We start from the raw sequence: 22,237 nt of genomic DNA, 5'->3' as shown, positions 1-22,237 counted from the left end.
TGGGACAAATGTCTCTCCCGTCTCTTTCTCTGTCTCACTCTTCTTGCTTTCTTCCCTTCAGCCAAACAGTGATGATCGCCTGCATCAGCCCGTCGGACCGCGACTTCATGGAAACGCTGAACACGCTGAAGTATGCCAACCGGGCCAGGAACATCAAGAACAAGGTGGTGGTGAACCAGGACAAAGCCAGCCAGCAGATCAGCACTCTCAGGACCGAGATTGCACGACTACAGATGGAACTGATGGAGTACAAGACGGTGAGAGAGAGAGAGAGATGGAGAGAAATCCTGATATATACTGTATGTATATCGGAGTCATGCATTGTCGACAAGATCCAACATATAAGCTTGATCGTTGCGAGTTTGTAGGTCGGGTCTTGTCGACAAGTCATACATTTATGCTGCGTTCACTCTGGGAGCTACAAAGCGATGCAGGATTTTATGAAGAGAGAAGATGAATGGAACTGGTTAAACAACACTTGGTCGTTTTGCACTTTTAGCTAAAGTTGAAGCCAGCTCAACTTGGATTGTAACTTTGTAGATTTTGTAGCAGGTACAAACGTCCGCCGTTGCTTTGTATCTCCATGTCGCTGGCATCCAATCGAAAAGGAATGGTATTACCTTTTGCTTTGTAGCTGCCAGTATGATGCACGTAGCCATCGCATATACACAGCATTCAGAGTTACCATTGTTGTCCCCGCAGGGTAAGCGCATGGCGGGAGAGGACAGCATGGACAGCTTCAGTGACATGTTCCATGAGGTGTCTATGCTGCAGACAGAGAACAGCAACCTCAGGGTGCGGGTGAAGGCCATGCAGGAGACCATTGATGCCCAGAGAGCCAGACTCACGCAGGTGCTCAGTGACCAGGCCAACCAGGCCCTGGCCAGGGCAGGTACAGTATGGTGATGGGGAAGGGGTATCTAGGGCAGGATTTATTTTATAGTTAACTAAAACTAATGAAATAACGGAAAGTAAGGCCAGGGCAAGTACAGTAGGGTGTGGGAGGGAAATCATGTCTGCTGCACGTCTTGAAAAAGTAAAAAATAATAATAATAATAATAATAAAGAAAAGGGAAAAAAACCCTTTTAATAGTGTTTACTATATTCCTCAGTCTCAATTTAACTGTGAGTGTGCAAATGTAACCAAATGGACCTGTAAGGGCCCATTTGTAGCCTATGTATTATGTACACTCATAGATAGATATCACGAGTATATTGCTGTGTAGGCAGGCCTTTAAGGCTTAAATTCCATTATATATCATGTAATTCAGCCTGCGAGTTACAAAACAAAACCCAGCAGCTGTGTTTTTGTGCTCAAACTTGCAGTTGTGTGCAAACTTGCAGAAACTCGCAGTCCCCCTGTGTGATGGGATAAAATTAGGAAGATTAGTTAGAATATGATATGAGAGAAGGGAAAATGAGACCGGAAAAGATTAACTCTATTGATCCGCAAGGGAAAATATTGGGTTAGTGCTGCAGGGAATAATACTGTGTAGATAAAATTACAATGAGAGCCAAAGAAAGAAAAATATTTGAGATCAGATCATATATAATATAGTCAATTCAAACGTTATTTAATTCTATACAAGCTAAAACGTACAAAGTCAAACCACAAGATGCATTTAGAAGATTGCAAATAATACACATACGGTATCGTTTATTCATCTGAACCATCTCTGGAAGAGATGGCATTGGGTCATCGCTACAGCAGAGAATAGAATACAGATAAATCTCAAAACAAATGACTATAGACAATAAAAACTGTAAAATGTCATCCACTGTCCACTGTAATCCACAAGATGACTGTGGATGAGTTTAGATGTGACAAATTTGTAGAAAAATTGAAAAGTCGAAAACTTTGTATTGGAGCATAATGTGTGCTGGTTCTATTAAAAAAGAAAATAATCCTATGATTATTTTTAACCAAGTACTCCAAAAAGTATTAATGGCTATTATTATTTCATTGTCTTTTGTATAACTTACAACACAAATCTAATCTTCTAATGAACTCTGATGCTTCATCTCCCAGGTGAAGGAGGGAATGAGGAGATTGGCAACATGATACAGAGTTACATCAAAGAGATAGAAGAACTGAGGTAAATAACTGAGTACTGTACCTCTCTGTCTACAGAACGATTCTGTGCAATGATCCTAATGATTATTGCAATTATGTTAAATAATTTGCAATCAGGCGATTCTTTAATAACTGTGACCTATGTGGCACCTGTTTGCGTCCCCCTTCCCTCGTCCAGGGCCAAGCTCCTGGAGAGCGAGGCTGTCAGTGAGAACCTGAGGAAGAACCTTTCTCGTGCCTCCAACCGACAGTCCTTCTACGGAGGGCCAGGCTCCTTCTCCACCATGGCCCCCGAGAAGGAGACCTCGGACATCATCGAACTGGCCAAGAAAGACCTGCTGAAGCTTAAAAAGAGGGAGAAGAAGAAGAAGAAAAGGTACGGCCGTTAGACTCTGAAGCAACTTTAAACAATTCATTTCAATTCAATGGGTCTTCATTGGCATGAGAAAACATAAACATCTGCATTGCCAAAGCAAAGATTTAGACCAAAATCAAGACTAAGAAATGTTTGTACAATTTCTTACAAAACCAGAATAATTGTGCGCATTTACTGTGAGATGCTAATAGATAATGAATCTGTGATGATGAAAAACATGTAGGATAGGCAAGGGGTAAGGCAAGGGGTAAGTCATAACATATTGTATTTTGTAATATATTATACATTTAGCTATGTTTATATTGAGTTTGAGTTTCAACATGAATGACTATTTTACTATTTGTGCATGTCGTGTTTGCTGCTGGAAATAGTCACACATTTGTTTAGATGGTATGGTTTATATGCACACAGCAGAGGTTCTGTCCACTGTCCTAGCTAGGGTTCAAATGGTATGGTTTATATGCACACAGCAGAGGTTCTGTCCACTGTCCTAGCTAGGGTTCAAATGCGGTGAGAAGCAGTGTTGTTGTTCCTACAGCAGTGGTTCCCAAACATTTTCACGTCAAGGACCCCAAAATTGACACTAATTAGCCCGCAGATGGCGGACCCCCATTTGAAATGATGTGCCAGGGACCCCCATAAGAGAAGATTTTTACGGCTCTAGCAGAGCTTCTCAACCCGTTTAATTTCATGGACAAGTTTGACATGCATTAGTCTACGGACCCCCTGGAAACTCCCTCAAGAACCCCTGGGGGTCCCCGGACCCCACTTTGGGAACCACTGTCCTACAGTATGTAGCTCATGCAGAGCCTGACCCCAACTCTCTAGGATTGTGACTCCCACTCGGGACACTTACTGTACACTACAAATATACATACAGTAGTCATGGTGCTTCATTTACGGCCCCCTTTGGATAAACGCATCTATCAGATATCGTTGCTGTCGGTCCGAAACCTTGTACCATTTCAAGCTTTCAGTTTTTTGTGGGGGGAAATGAATGCTTACTTCGTCAATCGTCCTACTACAGTATCACAATAAAGTCGCAACACTAGCAGAGCTTGGAACACAGGTACGTTTTCCTCCCACATTTTTACATACAGTACAAGTTTTCCACCTGACAGCGACAGAATTATCATAGATGCTATGGATTATGTCTGCATTTTACCCTCTGACCTTTCTTCCTTCCATTTTCCCATCCGTCCTTTCCACATCCCTTGTGTACCTTCAACCTCTCCCCCCCATGAAGACTCGAGCAGCTGCTGGAAGAGAGACAGATGGAGATGGGGGAGGTGGAGGTTGAGGAGGAGGTTGAGGTCGCCAGGTTTGTCTTCACCCCATAACGCGCCCCCTTGTCTTCACCCAAAGATTAGCCCACATTCCTTTGCTTCCTTACCGTCCTTATAATTCACCATGTGGAGTTTTTTTTTTGTTTTGTTTTGTTTCGACAGGTAGTTGCCACACCTGGAGTGAAAAACCTACTACCTTAGCACCACATAATTTCCTCACCAAATACTTTAACATTCACTAAGCCTTAATGTTTCCTGTAGATGCTCTGTAGTGGCTACCGAGGTCCCATCTATCCCTCAACCATTGACTCATAATCCCCCTTCACACTATTTGCCTATTGATTAGTGTTTTCCTCATGGCCTGTCAAGACAAGCTTGGGACTGGAAAGATGTCCAGCCTGGGAGTGCACTCGCCAACATTCCCGATTTTCCACCGAGAAATTCCACGATTCTCATGTTCCCCTCCAGGCATTCTCCTGGGAACTATCTAATCCCGTTTTCCCCATATTTGGAGAAAACATGTCAGCTTGGACAGACAGAAACTCTACGGCTTATGGGTCTACACCTGCTGTTTCTGCAGACATTCAGGTTACACACCAAACGTCAAAGATACAGAAAAACTGACAAAATATGGATGTATTCCAATTCTGTCTCTAACCACAAAGAGATTACTGTATGTGTCAAAGTGTAGCTGAGCAATAGACCTAACCCCTGCTGTATTAATAGCACCCGGGTCCTAATAATTGATCCTAATAATAGAGAGTAACTGCAGAGGACAAATTTCATGTAGTTTTATGACAAAAAATACAGTTTTCCAAAACTCATTCCATGCCACAGGACGCCTTTGGACGCCTCCCCTTTATGTATCTGGTGGTACTACTATTGATTTTGACATTGATGTTGACGTTGATATTCACAACTTTAATTTGTGTACAAAAGTAATTTGAATTTCTCAGACAACTCCCCCAAACTTGACGGAGGCAGTGGCTCCGTTTTGGTTGATATGTCGAGTTGTCGACAATATAATCCATATTTCATTGTGGATGTTGGAATCTTTCCAAGTCTGAGTTGTTTTGAGAAGGTCTGAAGCAAATGTGATATCTTACATGCTATGTATGACTGACTATCTTAGTCAGATGCTTTAATATATTTATACAGCATTTCTATTTATATGTGTAACTTGACAGGGTATGGTAACTACCTATTTTTCTTTTCCCTCTGTTAATCTTTCTTTTCCCTTGTTTATTTAGCCTGTCTGGATGATATTGTGCATACCACCGGCCTGCTAACTCTATGAATTGGATAAATCATTATCCAATGGAACAGAGTTCTCAGATTTCTGTTGTGCTACTTATTCCTGTCATGCTTTTTTGGCTTTGGGTTTTAATACAGAATGTTATGACATGTTTGAAAAGCATCCCATTTCTGTGTTAGAGGAATACTGTTGCTTTTTGGCTGATACGTTTGACATCAACAGAACTGTTTGGGCCAGTCGTTGTAGACGTTGTATTGTTTAATATGTGTGTGCGTTGTTGTTAACACTTTAACACTTATATTTGTGTAGCTGGTGGTACAAGCTTGCTTTGCATTAGGGCTGCAACTAGTGTCGATTATCTATTAGTGATTATTCTATCGATTACTGTCTCAATTCATCGAATAATCATAAAGCACGTTTTTAAGTCAAACCAAAGAATATACATAAACAAATCAATACAAGCGTTATTTTATACTTCATGCAAAAATAGTGAAGATAGCCAGTCTACGAGCTTGTAGACTGACTTTCATCACTATTTATTTTAAAGAAAATACATTTAAAGAAAATACATTTAACCTATCAATTATTTTTTATAATCAATTATTTCGATTAACTGTTGCACCCCAATTTGCAATTTGTGTTCACTTTATCTCAAGTCTACAGTATTCCTTTGACTGCAACTGTGCCAGACTGTTATGTATTCTACTGTACACACATGGATTGCTGTGAGCCTCATACACTGATGAGTGTATTCATTGCTCATGTATAACGTATGAAGTCTTTGTTCGCTTTCTGTGGCCATGTGCAGTACAGAGTGCCTTTGGAAGTACACTACACATTGAAGCCCATTGATATTTCCTTGTATTAAGATTGCCATGTATTGTGCCTGCAGAATATGAATGAGTGCATTGTAATGTCCACTGCAAGTTGTTGGATAATGTTGTTGACACTGTTCTTGTTTAACTGTTTCAGCGCTGTCAAAGAGGAGGTCCCTGACAACGACCAAGAGAAGGAGATTACAGAGAGAGCGAGTGAGGAGGCTGAGATGGTAATCAAACTAATCAATGTAATCAATTTTATAAGAAATAATATACAATACATTTTTTGGGGGGAAATAGACTTAATATTTTTTTTATATGCAACAGAAATATAAAAAGTCATCCATTAATATAAAAAAGACATGCTCTTTAGTTATTATATCGATAGAATAATCACTAATAAAAATGATCAATATTTGTAGATATACCTCATACCCACAAGAGCCAGCAGAGTCAACTAATTGGTCAGACATCTATTCACTAGTTTCTCGAGGTTCTAATGTATGGAAGGCAGTAATACTGCTGTTGCAGTTGCGTCGCTGCCTTTTAGATCTGTAGTTCTCGAAGTGGGGTCCCTGAGGGGGTTCCAGAGGGTCCCCAGCAAAATGTGTTAAAGGAGCCACACCATAAAATTGTCATTTTTCAATATTTTTTTTTGTAGTTTCCCCAGTGTCTTTTTACCCCCCAAAAGTAAATTCATTTTCTTCGTGATTTTCTGAATGGGCCAATGATGATTGATTCCAATCCAAGTGTCAACTGCTTCTGACGGAACACGCCGTCGTATAAGCTTTATTATTGATATCAAACGGGATTGCTGTTTTATTTATTTATTTATTTTTGCTTGGCCTTTCCTTCTTCAGCGATCCTAGACCGGTTTCGCGCATGCACACTGCCGTTCACTTCTTGTATACAGGCAGACTGAAAAGCTGAATAACTCTAAATCTACGGAGCTCTCCATGGTTTTGACAAAACATACTAGCATTAAGAAAGCATTATAAAACTAGCATTGACGCTACCGGACAATCAGAAAAGACCTCCGAACATTGCGCGTTTTGTCAAATGTTCGGAGGTCTTAAAAACATTTTAACATGTCATGTGGCAGGAGGTTCAGGAAGGCAGCGACCATGAGGATGCAGATGAGGAAGAAGAGGAGGATGAGGAGGAGATGGACGTTGAGGAGAGCTCTGATGATTCCGACTCTGAACAGGATGAGAAAGGTATACCAGTTGAAGCAATTGACGCTATTCAGACTGCGGCCATCTTGCAAGGTGCTAACTAGGTGCAACTTCCAATTGACATCCAAACAGAAAAGTCCTATCTAATTGTATTAAACAACGTCAAACTCACCAACATTGCAGCTGTAGGAAAGCTTGAATTATCCTCTTTCAAAATGTAAAGTTTTTGTTTCATAAAAATCCACCGTAGAGCTGCTTCCTGTCAAGAAATTCTGTGCAGGTTATTTTTTCCTAAGTGTCAGAGTTTGGGAGTGCTCGTTGGATATCACTCAACAGCCCTGCGTACCACCTGTTTTGAGGCAGCATGAGGTTGCTTTACTAAAAAGGAGTGCTTCCGAACTCCAATACTTCACCTGCAAATCACCTGCAAGGAAGTAGCTCATAACAAGTCTATATTTTTATGAAACAAACACTTTGCAGATAGAAAGAGGACAATTCAACATTTTTGCACAGCTGCAATGGTGAGTTTGACGTTGTTTAATACAATCAGATACCTATAGTTAGCACCTTGCTGCCAAGATGGCCGCGGTCTGAATATCGTCAATAGGACAATTTGGTTTGGGTTGTGTTTTCTTACCGGGTCATGATGTACACTAGTAACTAGTCCTCCTCAGTGACATGTATGCTCCGTTGTATAGTAGTTGACTTGAAATTAATAATCCATAATCCATTGACTTCCATTGTACTGTGAAACAAGATTCTCATCACAAAACAAAACCCAGTATGAAAAATGTATTTGTTTGGCCCTTTTCCGTGGAAGAAGGCCCAGACTGGATCCATAAATCTGGGAGCCTTCAAATTGTAAAATCAACTGGAAGAGTTCACACACAACTATAACAAAGACATTTTGGAACGATATTGTTAGTTGTCGTCATGGTCATAGGGCTCCAAAAACACCAAAAGGGGTTCCTCCCATCCTAAATGCGTTAAAGTCATGTGCGTTTCACCTCGCCTCCACTTCAGATAACTTCACGGCCGACCTGGCCAACATCACGTGTGAGATCGCCATCAAGCAGAAGCTGATCGACGAGCTGGAGAACAGCCAGCGGCGGCTCCACACCCTCAAGCAGCAGTACGAGCAGAAGCTCATGATGCTGCAGTGCAAGATCAGGGACACGCAGCTGGAGCGTGACCGTGTGCTGCAGAACATGGGTAAGTAAGAATGGACCCAGTAGTGGTGGTGGGCACAAAGTCAAATTTTACTTGTTCCTGGTCAAATCTTACTTACTTAGGCCTCTTTTAGACGGCGACCATCTCCAGATAAAACGGCAAAGTCCCGTTGCGTTCTCAGTTTTTATTGACCCTTTACACGAGAACGCACACTTTATGAAAACGCTATAATATCGCTAGGTGGCGGTAACGGGCTGCCAAATAGACCAGTCACCCACGTTATGCACAAGAAGAAGAGCCAGCCCCCCCTTCACGCAACAGTTTCATTGTTCCCCGTGTCAATCACACTACAACACACACTACAAGTACACATTTCAACCCCCACTTTTCAATGACTTACATAGCTTGCTGTGTTAGGTGTTAGACTACGAGACCATTGTCTGCGTTGGCCGTGAGTTCAAGCCTCAGAGCGGACAGTTTTTCGCGATTTTTGCGGTCACTTTATTTTCTCACATATTAAAAACGCTACCAGCTTAAAGTTAGGAATAAATAATACTGAGGTAAATGTAATGTTAATTAATAGGTTAATAGGGGATTCCTTTTTGTTTAATCACCTGGGGAGGGGACTGGATTTTTATTTTCATTCACAGGGAGGGTGATGGTGGTGACAGACAGCCCAGAGCATGCAGGCAGAGTGCGCCACGGGAATTGGTTATATATTTTATAATACATTAGGCTACATAAACGCTGCTGCCGCGGCTGCCACCTATCACAATTAAGGCATTTTATTTACATCATGGTTTTACATTCACCATCGCTGATGAGCAGCGCTTTGTAGGCGAGGAGGGAGGCTTGTTCAGGAACTCCATTATATCATAATTATATGGCTCTGCATCAATGTAATAATATATGCGCTACGATCGAGCCAACGTGAGCCATGATGTCATAAGTATTGCGGATTCACCGTTTTGCCTGTTTACACGGAGAAGGGATAAAACGGCGTTCTCAAAGATTTCCACTCTGGGAGGTGGTTTCACTTTGATGCGTTTTCACCTCCTGAGAACACCCTTCTCGTCTAAAAGGACCCCCAGCAAACGATACTTTATTTTGCCGTTTCTTATGAACACCATCCTCATCTAAAAGCCACCTTAGCCTCGGAGGCCACAGGCGTTTTGTTTTCGATGGAGATTAAAAAAAGCCTGGGGGAGGTTTCTCTCAATTTTTCAATTTCAATTCAAATGAGCTTTATTGGCATAAGAAAACATACAAACATCCTCTCTCTCTCTCTCTCTCTCTCTCTCTCTCTCTCTCTCTCCCTCCTTGATTAAATCATGATGCCCTGCGCCTGTATTCAATCTCTCTCTCACACACTCCTCTCTTTCTCTGTGTCTCTCATATCTCTACCTTGATTAATCATCCCCTTCACCGTCTAATCTCTCTCTCACACACACTCTTCCTTTTAGCCCCAGTCCGTTCAACCGTTGCCAGCGGTAGATTGACACCCGCCCCTCTATGCCCAGAAAAGCATAGGTCAGCCTCAGGCTAAATGTTACTCAACTACGAGTGAAAGTTAGTCGTCTCTGTCGGGCAGAAACCTCCTTTAACTTTTTGCAAAAAGTATAGCAGATTAGCTACATTTGATGTTTTTTGAATTTGAAACCTGAAAAGTAACAGTACATATTAATTATGCAGTTTCCACCCGACAAACGTTATCATATGTTATTGAACAGTAGGTACCGATAGCCTAGCTACATTTATAAACGTAGATAGCAGCGAAAAAGTTAACCTCCTATGGGCCGGCAAAAATGTCAAAAATGCTTTCGCTTTAAGTAGCATGTGACATGTCAAACAAGGGGTTTTCATGATTCTGAATCCATTCCAAGCATTAGTTTTGCACAGAATACACTCCTTGGGCTAATAGCCACATGCCCAAATGTGCCCAAAATGTGCTAACCTCATGACATTTGTGCTGACCTCATCACATTTGTCATGACGTTTATGGCCGTTTTTAGCCCAAGGAGTGTTTTTTGTGCAAAACTAATGCTTGGAATGGATTCAGAATCATGAAAACCCCCTAGTTTGACTTTTTCCTGCCTGGCAGGAAACCCAGTTGCTATGGGAACCGGACCAATGTTAAAGGCTTCCGTAGGCATCAACCATTATATAGACGGAGTCTACGTTGGGGTACATATATATTAGGACTTGGTATATGATGCCACCTAGCGTCGACGTACATATATATACGTACCTGGGAAAAATAGAGTTAAACAAAAGAAGCCTGTCGGCTGCCGGACTAATAAGATTACACCTGTACATGTGAAACTATAGCATACCAGGTAAACAACAAACCAAGCATCTGTCTAAATAACCTGCTATCAAATACATTGTCTTGTTTTTCTTGACACAAAGTTAAAGAGTTTCCTGAAAAAAACGTATGTTGCTATAGCAGTGGTTCTCAAACGTTTTCAAGTCAAGGACCCCCACAATGATATGTATTTGGCCGCCGACCCCCTCATCTCAAAATATAATATTGTTCCAGGGAGGGACCCGCTGAAGCAAAGATTTGAGTTAAAAATGTTAAAAATGCCATTTTGTGTCCTCGTTCCGACAGGGTCAGTGGAGAGCGGCCAGGACGACAAGGCCCGTAAGATCAAGGCGGAGTACGAGAAGAAGCTGAGCGTGATGAACAAGGAGATGCAGAAGCTTCAGTCTGCCCAGAAGGAACACGCCCGCCTGCTGAAGAACCAGTCGCAGTACGAGAGGCAGCTGAAGAAGCTCCAGCTGGACGTCACGGAGATGAAGAAAACCAAGGTGGGACGCTTGTGTGACAGTGCGCGGGAAAAGCGTTTGCGTAATTTCCATCCACCAGCTGTTTAAAAACCAGGAAGTGACGCCTGCTCTAAGCGGCATCTTGGCACTTCTTGAGGCTACTGTCTGGGCAGTGATGCAAAGTAACTACTGTAAATACATTTGCTCAATGTGCCTAAGTAACATTTTGAGGTACTTTTACTTTACTGGAGTATTTCCAATTTCCAATACATACTTACTTCTACTCCACTACATTGTGGATTTTGATTATTACAAAACATACATAAGCCACTTCATTTCATTTTTCCATTTGAAAATAATCGATCTACAAGCTCACAATGAGTTGCATCGCGACGCATTGTTAGCTTGTAGATTGGCTATTTTCTAAACATTTTTATACATTGAAACAGGACATACATGCACAATGAGTACTTTTCCTTTTGGTACTTTAAGTAGATTTTGATGCCAATACTTTTGTACTTTTACTCAGGTACACTTTTTCTTCTCTATTTCTATATTGCATTAAAATGTGAGTACGTTCTCCACCACTGGTATATCGTTGCTGTTGGGAAGAAACCTCTTATCACAATATTCCAACTTTTTCTTTTTGTAAATGAAACCCTACTTGATCCTACTACAGCGTCACATAAAAGCATCAAAAGTATCAGATGCACAAGATCAAAGCGTTTTGGGCTTGTAGATCTGCTACTTTTGAATTTGAATCCTGAAATGCAACAGTTTTTGACGTAATTAGGTTTCCACCCGACAGAGACGAATTTTAATTGTTTTTTAGACCCTTCATTAGTTCAACAAGAGAAAGTGACCCGTCCTGCCTCAAAGCACCTCCGCACCCCACATCCCATACCACAACAATCACCCAGACGCCCACCCACCCACCCCTATACCACAGAAACCCCTTCACCCCACACCACGCTCCTACCCTACTTCCCCCCCTAACCCTGTGTCACCATAACCTCCCCACCCCATTGCCCACCTCCCCCCCACCTGAATACCCCTCAACACTCGACCCCACCACCTTCGTATCGCCATAACGGCAATTATGGTGGTATAAGAAGATAAGAAGATTAAGATTAACCGTTAGTTACAAGCAACAACATTTTAGCGCTCTCCTTGTGACAGCACTGGCTTTGCAGACTATCTGTGATCAACTGTAACGTCGTTGAATGTTTACCATGTTGGGACCAGGTCCGTCTGATGAAGCAAATGAAAGAACAGCAGGAGAAGAACCGCATGAATGAGTCTCGCAGGAACAGAGAGATCGCTACCCTGAAGAAGGACCAACGCAAGCAGGAGGTTGGCAACAAGGCTCTTTTCATTCTGTTGATGACATTCATCATGTTTCTCTTGTCTTAACTGCTTTATATGCAGTATATAAATGCTAGTAATCGTTGCTGTCGGGCGGGAACCTTGTATCTCTCCATGTTTCAACATTTTTCTTCATAAATGAATGCCCACTGTTACTGCCGTGTAATGGTGTCGCACAAAAGTAGCGAAGCTGTCTTTGAAAGTGACAATAGTTACGTCTAGGGGTGCACCGATGTGGAAATTCTTGGCCGATACCGATACCGAAAAAAAAAAAAAACAATCTAGCCGATAGCCACCGATGCCGATGTTTGTATACCGTATTTTTCCAAATGGTAGCCCGGGCTGTTAATATGCAAAATTGATTTGGACCCCGTCGTTTATAAGGAACTAGGCTGCTATTTGCAGTAGGCCGTTATTTATTTTTGCACCGGTCTGCACCGGGCCATTATTTGGTTACAGTTCCTGTCGAGCATGTTTTTTAGTGCAAAATTAAAAGGTATGATAAACATACATAGCAGGCAAAGGGCAGTATTATGCGTGTCTTAAGTACCAGGTCTTATTACTTAACTTAAGACCTGGAGGCGTGATCAATGCCATTTGGCTATTCTGAGTGGCCAAACAGCATTGACCACGCCTCCAGGTCTTAAGTTAAGTAATAAGACCTGGTACTTAAGACACGCATAATACTGCCCAAAGTCTTTTGTCTTTTTGATTTAATATTGAGAATAGGGGAGCTTATAGGCAGTTATAGTTTTATAGTTTGGTAAACTGGAAACTAAAGAAAAAGAAAAAAAGTCTGTCATGTCTCGAGTTGAAACGGTGCCCGCTGCCTGTGTGTGAGCCTGTGAGGGGAGGGGGGGGAAGGGGAGGGGGGAGGAGGAATACCACTGCACTCAGTGCACTGAGCGACATGCAGCCGCTCTATACATCTCCGTACACGGGTGTATTACCGGATTTGGCTGCAGAGCAGAACATCGGCTACTGCCATCGCTGAAAGTCAAGTTTTTTACCGATGCGACCGATGTCAGTTAACAAGGCAAATATTGGCCCCTACCGATTGTCGGCCGATACATCGGTGCACCCCTAGTTACGTCGGTATCTATTGTTGGTATCCCAACAGGTACGTTGGGAGATTTGAAATGAGCTTTTAAATATCAGAAAATCCTAACCAACCCACAGTCATTAACTGTTTGTATTCACACTGTGACGTTGGCATGTCTCTAGCATCAGCTGAGGTTACTGGAGGCTCAGAAGAGGCAACAGGAGTTGATTCTGAGGAGAAAGACAGAAGAGGTGAGCCACCATATGACACATCTCTAACTAATGAAGTAATGCATATAGTTCCATGTAGACAGGTATACGTGTAGACTGAGCTCTCCAAACAGTTCAGCAAGTCACTGGCAATGCTGCTGTTCTCTGTTATGCCTGCCTGACTTAACATACAGTAACAATGTCCATATTTAAAGCTGTAGTTCACCCAAGAGATTACATTCCTTCATGGTGAATTCAGAATCCAAAAATGAAGAAAAAACTTGATGCGGGGAATTAATCAGAGACTCCACGTAACAGCAAAATGATATCAAAAATCCGTCCACAAATTCCCAAACTCTGTGCCAGTCAAAGACAACACCGGGTAGGTAAACGATAGAAATAGAGTAACTTCTTGGGTGAACTACTCCTTTAAAACCCCTTTTTTGTCCCTTTTATGTTCTTATACATTTTATTGAATTGCTTTTACATTTTCTTCTTGTTTGTGTGTGCGCGTGCATGTGCACCAGGTGACAGCTCTGAGGAGGCAGGCCAGACCCGCCTCTGGGAAGGTCGTTAGGAAGTCCAACTTTACGGATTCTCTCCAGGACTCCGCCCACAGACCCCCCTCTGGACGCATGTATGCGCCTGGAAACTCCGCCCCCAATGGTACCAGGTCAGTAGGGTGTGTGTGTGTGTGTGTGTTAGGGGTGTAATGATGCATTTTAACAGCGATATGACACGCGTCACAGTACGTGGTTGACGATACCATACATGGGCGATATTGGTTCATTCATGGCGATACGATACGATTCAATGATTTAAAATTGATACAGTAACTATTTAGCAAAGAAATTAAATCTATGTAAGACATGTGTTTTAAGGGAATCATGTATTATGGATATAAATAAGTAAACACTGATTCTCTGGCAAATACATGGACATTAATTGTATTTGAACACATTTTGTGGACAAGCGCACACCTAGACATAGAGAATACACACATTTATTGATAGACCAAGTGTAGTGATATTGAATGGAAAAGCCCTTTTCTTCTTAAAATTTCTAAGTACATTTCTTAGTATCGATAGAATCGATTATTTGCATTGCAAAACAATTCGATACCGATTATTTGATTTGCAGAATGATACAATACAATACAAAGTCAAACGGTACGATATGTTGCAATTTATATATCGATATACTTTGATTGTTGAAAATTAAATTAAAATAGATGCAGTTACTGTATCGTTACACCCTGTGTGTGTGGCGCTATGAGCTTGCATATGTGCTATTTTTTGAATAGCCTAAGTATAAAACTAGATAAAGTGCCCCTCGGGGCACAGGTCTCCACCAGGGTAGGTCAGGTTGTGGCCTCCTGCTGGCGCTATAATAGGCCAATGTGAAAAGGGTGCCATTTCTTCTTACGCCTTGGATGGCAATTGGATGATTTGAGGCATTTTGTTCCAAAAATGTGTTTTGCAAAAATCCACCTGTTGGTGGCGCTATACCAGGCCAATGTGAAAAGGGCGGGATATATTCCTCAGCCTAGTAGAAAACAGTGACTGTCTGCTGGAAAATCCCATTGACATATATGGGATTTGCAGGCTGTGACATCACAAACAGCAGGAAAATCAGAGCACTTGTTTGAGCCAGAAAACCCCAGACCACAGAAAATCTACTGAATGTTAAAAGTTCAGGTTTTGTGGGTGCAATTGAGCTCAGAAAACCTAAAATAATTAAGAAAAATTCCAAAAACTTTTTTTTATGTCACAATCCCTTTAACTTCACCTGCATTGGTACCCAGGTCCTTGTACAGGCGCTCAGCGGGCGTGTTCTCCACCCGGGTGGCGCGGGGGAAGTGGCATTCTCTGGAGCGCCGCGTCACTGACGTCATCATGCAGAGGATGACCATCGCCAACATGGAGGCGGACATGAACCGCCTGCTGAAGGTAAACAACACTATGAGGCCCCCTTTACATGAGAACGCTGTCCATAGAAAACTAAATAAAGTATCGATGGTACCCATCGTACATGAGAACGCAACGGGACTTTTCCGTTTTATCTGGAGACTGTCGCCGTCTAAAAGTGGCCTAAGACTGAACCATTTAACCCATTAAAAAATAATTCAAGCAGTTATATGATACTTCATAAACCTTTATAAATTATAGAAGTTGTTACTCGTTATACATAATTGTAAACATTTATGAAGACTTATAAGTGCATTATAATGCATTATAAAAGCGATTACGATGCATTATAGAGCTGACCTTTAAAGTGTGACTGTTCCCTGGCAGTAGTAGTAGAGTAGTTCACCCCAAACAATCAATTACACACCCTATGAAGCCTTGACTCAAAGAGACTCCTACTGAGGCTCCTACTGACTGATGACCCGGTCATCAAATTGTTGTCAGGAATGCGACAAAAAACTAAAAATCTACATGAATTCAAGGCTCCATGGGTTAATTGATAGAAAATAAGTCGTTTTTCAGGTGAACTGCTCCTCTAAGTAAAGTGTGACCAACAACAATTAGGTTAATGAATAATAACTGTTCCAATGCGACACTGCCGGCGTGATTTACCACAGGAAATAACATTTGTGGCTGCGGTGATGTCTGTACACATGATGTTTGCCATGCATGAAGGGGTGTGTCCTGTGCCCATCTACCTATATAGCAACGGGAGGACGTGACCAAGCGCAAAGAGAAGGTTATCAGGAAGCGGGACCGGCTGTCTGGGGAGGGACCGGAAGTAGAGAAGGCGGCGCTTCACCTGAGCGAGGAGATGGACACGCTGACGGCAAACATCGACTACATCAACGACAGCATCGCCGACTGTCAGGCCAACATCATGCAGATGGAGGAAGCCAAGGTGACATTCAAGCCAAATTCCAATACCCAAAATCTCGGCCACTCGCTCACTCACACTCAGTCACTCCAGCATGGCAAATTATGGTGAAATTGATGACCTGCCAAAATATGTGACCATCTTGTGGATTTCACACAACTTACATGGAAGTCTTTAAATACATGGCCTAAATACCGCAATAGCGGTCAATTCTACAAATGCCTTCTAAATGAGTAGTTCTTGGCTTGGACCCCCAAATTGATGTATATTTAGCCGTGGACCCACCCCCATCTGATCGTTTTTGTGTGCCAGAAGAGAAGATTTGTGTTAACACTTTCAAGATTTTTTGATAAAAAAAAATAGCAGATGTACAAGTAACGTGCTGTGAGTTTGTATCTGCTCCACTATAGACACTCCTTGGGCTAAAGACGGAAAAGTGGCTATGGCCGTTTTAAGCCCAAGGAGTGTTTTTTGTGCAAAATGTTTTGTACATTTCCCCTGCATATAGGTTATTAATGGTACCCCAACTTTCAGCAGCTGTCACAGATTCCCCTAGGGAAACTGAATTTCAATCTTTGTGAGATGTGTTATTAGACACCTTTACAAACACAGTGTGAAGACATTTCTTGGTAGGACCAAGGCAGTTCCATGGAGTAGATATGTGCAAGTGTATTAACACAATGCAGGCTGATTAGTTATTCACAAATAATAACTACATTAAACAAGTGAACCATCCCAAATCCGAACAAAAAAAGTATTTTTCTGGTGCGATGCCAGAGAGTTTTTGCATAAATTAAAGTGAACTGAATTTCACTGAAATAATCTTGTGCGTTTCCAGGAGGAGGGAGACACGGTGGACATGTCCGCTGTGATTTGCTCCTGTACGCTGTCAGAATCCCGGTTTCTCCTCGACAACTTCATGTCTATGGCCATCACTAAGGTACAGTACTGTATTCGCCATACTCTATATACATTTTATTTATATAAAGCTGTACTGGCCGTGTACAGTAAAAAATACCTAAAGAATGTACTTTCAGTACTTGAGCAAACGTACTCAAGTACAATTACTGTGCTCTGTCCTCACGCAGGGCCTCCAGGCAGCTCAGAAGGAGTCCCAGGTGAAGGTGATGGAGGGCAGGTTGAAGCAGACGGAGATCACCAGCGCCACCCAGAACCAGCTGCTCTTCCACATGCTGAAGGAGAAGGCTGAGTTCAACCCTGAGCTAGATGCCCTGCTGGGGAACGCTCTGCAAGGTAAACTCGGAGGTGATCTCGGATCAAACTGGAACATGTAGCTGAGATGGTGTTTGCTCTTGAGTTGGAGTAGCTAATGAACCAGGCTCAAAACCCCCTTGGCTCTGCCCTGCTCCTGGAAGTGGCCTCCTGGACTTTGTGGGATTCATGGTATGGATGTTATAGAGCTGCGTTTCCCAAACATTGAGGTTTGAGACCAATTGTGTATTTGGTCGTGACAAATTTCCTAAAAACAAAATTTCAAAAAATATATTAGATTTTTTCAGAACAAAAAAAAGGCATTTTTCACAATAATTCCATGAATTGTAAAAGGTTTGCATTGTGATGAAGTGGTTAATCCACAATGCATTTATTTTGTAAATTTGAGTCCCAGGGAGATACCAAAGGTGTCTTCTGGGACTTGGACTGAAAGGTTTAAGAACCATTGATATAGACCATACTAGGTTGGATTGGAATAAACATTGACCGCTACCCACCACAGCCGTTGCAGATCGTTGCTGTCGAGCAGAAACCTCTTATCGCCATATTTTACCTTTTTGTATGTTTTTTTTCTCGTAAATTAACACCCTATGTAATCATACTATGTACAGCATCACAAAAAAGCATCAAAAGTAGCAGATCTGCAAGCCCGCTTGTAGATGCTTTTTATTTGAATCCTGAAAAGTTACAGTTTTAGACATGAGGTTTCCACTTGACAGAGATGAGATAATTATGATGGAAACCCATCAAGTGGTCCACCCAGAAACACCCTTGTATAATACTGAGCAGACAACACAGAAACAGAAATTCATATGACACCTCCTCCATTCATGTTGCACACTCATCTATCAGGAATTTGACCTATATTAATCAAACGACAGTTGACATTTTTCAGGTATTCCAGCCAATAATTTGTGCTTCCAGAACCAGGGCTGTGTGGCTAGTTTGGTTTAGTGCATGACTGGGCCTATTTAGCTGCCCTTTGCCTGTTGGCCTGTCACTGAAGAGATGCTGGTATTAAATGTCCCACTAAATTTGTATTTGTTTTGGTATGGAACTTAAATAACCGGACTGTTCCTTGAAAGCTGAGTATTTTGATTCATTTATTAGGCCAATATATTCTATTTTGTGGTATTTTATGCCAGCATCTGTCCAGTTAAAGTAGCTGTTTATCTTGTGTTTGTTTAATCTTTTTTTCTTTTCTTTTTTTTTTTACTCTGGGGGAATGTGTTTTTGATTTTGTGTTTGTTTCCCCCATGTGGCCTTGATTCTTTTCTTTTTTCCAGAGCTAGGTAACATCCCAGCTGGTAAGTGGAAAATACATTAGACTCCTATTCTATGTGTTTACCAATGCATGGTGGCCTCGCCCTCTCTCTCCCCACACCGTGGAACTAACTAAACAACATAACATATGCAGGTGCATGAGGTGCGATGCAACCAGGCTTCCCTCCATTTGTCTGCCCCACCCCTTTACCCCTCTTCTTCCTGATTTATACTTCCATTGTAAGGCCGTGTCACCACGTGCCGGACATAGCCAGTCTACAAGCTCAAAGTGCGTTGCGCGAGCTTGTCGCCTATTATACAACTGAGCCGAAATTAGGCATTCTTCTTTTTCTTCCTCTCCTCTCCCCATTTCTCCACACATCCTTCTAGCTCACCATGTGCTACAGCCACCATGCTTTAGCACTTCCCAGCTAACTCCAGAACCTCCGGAACCTTCCTGCAGGAACTCTAAAACACAGTTTTTGTTTTATTCCTCTCAGACCTCCTGGGAGCAACGGGCTAATAATCCCTTTGACCCTTCTTTGTCTTGTATGATATCATATCATACTGGTTTTATTCATCCCCTACTCACTCACTCACTCACTCACACACACACACACACACACACACACACACACACACACACACACACACACACACACACTTGTATAACCCATTCCCCAACTGACCTGTCTCTAGACCTGTGAACCTCCTCTTCTCTCCTGTTTTGGTACACCGTTGAAAGCAGCGAGTGGATGAAGGACCGTGCTTTTATCGTTTTTATGGATAAAAAGGCATGGCGCTACAGCTGACATTGTTTTACCATCTGCTTCTCTCGTTCATCTTTACCAACATTCATTTTAGATCAACTAAAACGAATGGCGCATTTCCATTACATGGTGCTACTGGCTCGGCTCGACTCTACTCGCTTCTTTTGGTTTTCTGGTAGCTTTATTTTTTGTATCGCCTCCATAGAGGTTTCAAGCAAGTTGAGGTGACGTGTAAACACTGCAGACTGCTGGTTGGTCAGAGAGAATGGTCACTAGTGTGATTGCACCATTGCATCACATGGACTCCCCCTGTACTGCATAGAAGCTCCTGAATACTGTTGTCTTAACAAACTTAAACTAGCTGTTGTAAATGGTAATGAATCAGTTTTGAGCAACTGAGATGCTAATTTCTCGCATCAAATGTTATTATACTGTTTTTGTTGGACTGTACAGGTGAGAAAGAGATATACACAACATTAACATTAGCTTCAACTAAAGAATTGTTTAGCACTCTCCCACTCTATTTAGCTATGCTAAAGTAAAGCGAGCAGAGTCGAGTTGAATTGGGTCGGTACCATTCTGTGGAAAAGCACCATAAACATTCATTGATGAAAAGCTCATATAGCCTTTTAGTACCCCGGTTATTTTATTTCAAGGACAACCCATAACTCTGAGAGTGTATAAATGTGTACACAAGTTTGGTTCCATTTGTACACCCTCAGATTTACAGACCTGGTTGGGTTCATTTAGAACCCCCTAAGGAACCCTGTGGGTTTCTGGATCCCACTTTGAGAACCACTGCTTTAACCCATTTAGACCTGAGGACAATTCTACAAATGCCTTCTAAATCCTGACAGTTTTCTGAAAAACCCATGTTTCTATGTCAGTGGTGCTCAACCAAGACCCCCAGAATTATCTGTATTTGGCCGCCGACCCCCATCTGAAAATAGGTTGTTCCAGGGACCACCCAGAAGCAAAGATTTGAGTTAGAAACGTTTGCTCTGAAAGAATATATATTCAAACATTTGCGCCACATTTTCAAGATTTTTCAAAAATAGCTAAAAGTACAACATGATGCTTAAAACACCAAAAGGGGTTCCCGCCCAAAATGCGTTAATGCATCTAAAGTCAAGTTATTTGGACATTAAATAGTTGACTATCCGTTCAGAGCATTGTCATTTCAGTCACTAAGTGTTCATTAGCTTTAATATGTTTTTCCATTCTGGTTTGTCAGAAAATGGAGATGACAGCAGCAGTGATGAGTCTGCCCAGAGCCCGTCTGCTGATGGAACGTAAGTACACAGCGCCATCTAATGGTTAGGGAAATTTCTGCATTATATTGTATCCAAGTTACTTTAGTTTCTAGCACATATTTGTTGGCTAAGGACTGTTTTTGCTTAGCCACTTACCCAGTCGGTTACTAGAGGTCATATCTCTTTGCAAATTGTTGTCATCTGCTAAATGCCTTTGTATTGTACAGTATAGCAGTAGTGTTCATTTATCAAATGTTCTATTTTATCCAGTACATTGGCATCCGACCTCATGAAACTCTGTGGAGAGTCCAAATCGAGGAATAAGGTACGCCAGTTTTGGAATTGTCTTGCTTGCATCATGTCAGCTTTTCTGACGCAGGTCTGCAAACTTACAATGTGTCACATTGCGACGCATTGTGAGCTTGTAGATCAGCATTTTATTTTAAGTGAAATTTTATTTTCTGTGAATTTTATAGACAGTAAAAGCTTGTAACAACTACATTGGATCCATGGAACACAGTTTTCCATTTTCTGAGTGAGAAGTATTGGTTTTGTAAATTAGGTTTCCACCCGACTATTTATGATTTATCTCTCAATCACTTATTATTACACACGTATTCCTGTCTTGATTGATGCTAGTGAAAGACCAAGATATATGGCTATACTATGCAGACATGTCTTGGTCGCTCTTGTTTTCCACAATGTTAAGATTGAATATCATTTAGATATTATTTGCATGTCATTTAAACGTATGCTAGGTTTATTGTTTACCTGGTATGCTATAGTTTCAATGTACAGATTGTTAATCTGATATATTGTTTAGATTTAGACTGACGTTGGGTTCTTGGTTCACCTGGGATCCTAGTTTCTTGTGGCGCTACATTGTCTCATTGCATTCTATGTATGTGATTACCTTGCTTATTGTAAGTCGCTCTGGCACCTGCTAAAATGCCTAAATTGTAATTGAATTGAATTCCGCTACAGGCCCGTAGAAGGACCACCACCCAGATGGAGTTGCTTTATGCTAACAGTGACTCGGCCCCTGACACCCCCACCGCTGACTTCTCCAGCCCCCTCATGTTGCCACTGGCTGAAACACCTGACGGATGTGCCGACAGGGACTTCACTGCTCACTCCCCTGGCTTTTCCTCTAAAATGGGCAGCATGTAAGTCCAGGCCTGACGCTTCGCTCACTCTGCAAGCTGCTGTTGCTGCCGCTGCTGTGGTTCCTGCACGTTGATATTGTTGTTGTTTTTTATATATATATATTTTTTTACGTTATATCACTGTACAATTTTGCCTGACATTGTCCTTTAGCCCTCCTGTATGTTAAAT

General features: G+C 41.8%; 1 protein-coding gene across 8 annotated transcripts in view; it reads left to right on the top strand.

The window, feature by feature from the left end:
- The window catches only part of kif21a (kinesin family member 21A), an 85,188-nt gene that overhangs the window by 51,204 nt on the left and 11,747 nt on the right, over positions 1-22,237 (top strand). For 5 of the 8 annotated variants that reach the window (XM_079500524.1, XM_079500519.1, XM_079500523.1 and 2 more), the window contains exons 8-26: positions 62-257; positions 703-892; positions 2,030-2,096; positions 2,253-2,450; positions 5,964-6,057; positions 6,912-7,026; positions 8,008-8,196; positions 10,766-10,965; positions 12,169-12,276; positions 13,513-13,581; positions 14,067-14,212; positions 15,344-15,488; positions 16,213-16,407; positions 17,222-17,323; positions 17,472-17,637; positions 18,903-18,923; positions 20,884-20,941; positions 21,173-21,227; positions 21,887-22,068. In XM_079500524.1, coding sequence (XP_079356650.1) covers positions 62-257; positions 703-892; positions 2,030-2,096; positions 2,253-2,450; positions 5,964-6,057; positions 6,912-7,026; positions 8,008-8,196; positions 10,766-10,965; positions 12,169-12,276; positions 13,513-13,581; positions 14,067-14,212; positions 15,344-15,488; positions 16,213-16,407; positions 17,222-17,323; positions 17,472-17,637; positions 18,903-18,923; positions 20,884-20,941; positions 21,173-21,227; positions 21,887-22,068 — 2,496 coding nt within the window. The remainder of the gene's footprint in view (positions 1-61; positions 258-702; positions 893-2,029; positions 2,097-2,252; positions 2,451-5,963; positions 6,058-6,911; positions 7,027-8,007; positions 8,197-10,765; positions 10,966-12,168; positions 12,277-13,512; positions 13,582-14,066; positions 14,213-15,343; positions 15,489-16,212; positions 16,408-17,221; positions 17,324-17,471; positions 17,638-18,902; positions 18,924-20,883; positions 20,942-21,172; positions 21,228-21,886; positions 22,069-22,237) is intronic. The other 3 variants (XM_079500525.1, XM_079500520.1, XM_079500521.1) reach the window with 2 other exon arrangements.

The sequence above is a fragment of the Electrona antarctica genome (genome assembly GCF_951216825.1).
Source record: "Electrona antarctica genome assembly, chromosome: 5".
Taxonomy (NCBI): domain Eukaryota; kingdom Metazoa; phylum Chordata; class Actinopteri; order Myctophiformes; family Myctophidae; genus Electrona; species Electrona antarctica.
This window is presented reverse-complemented; position numbering and strand designations above follow the sequence as displayed.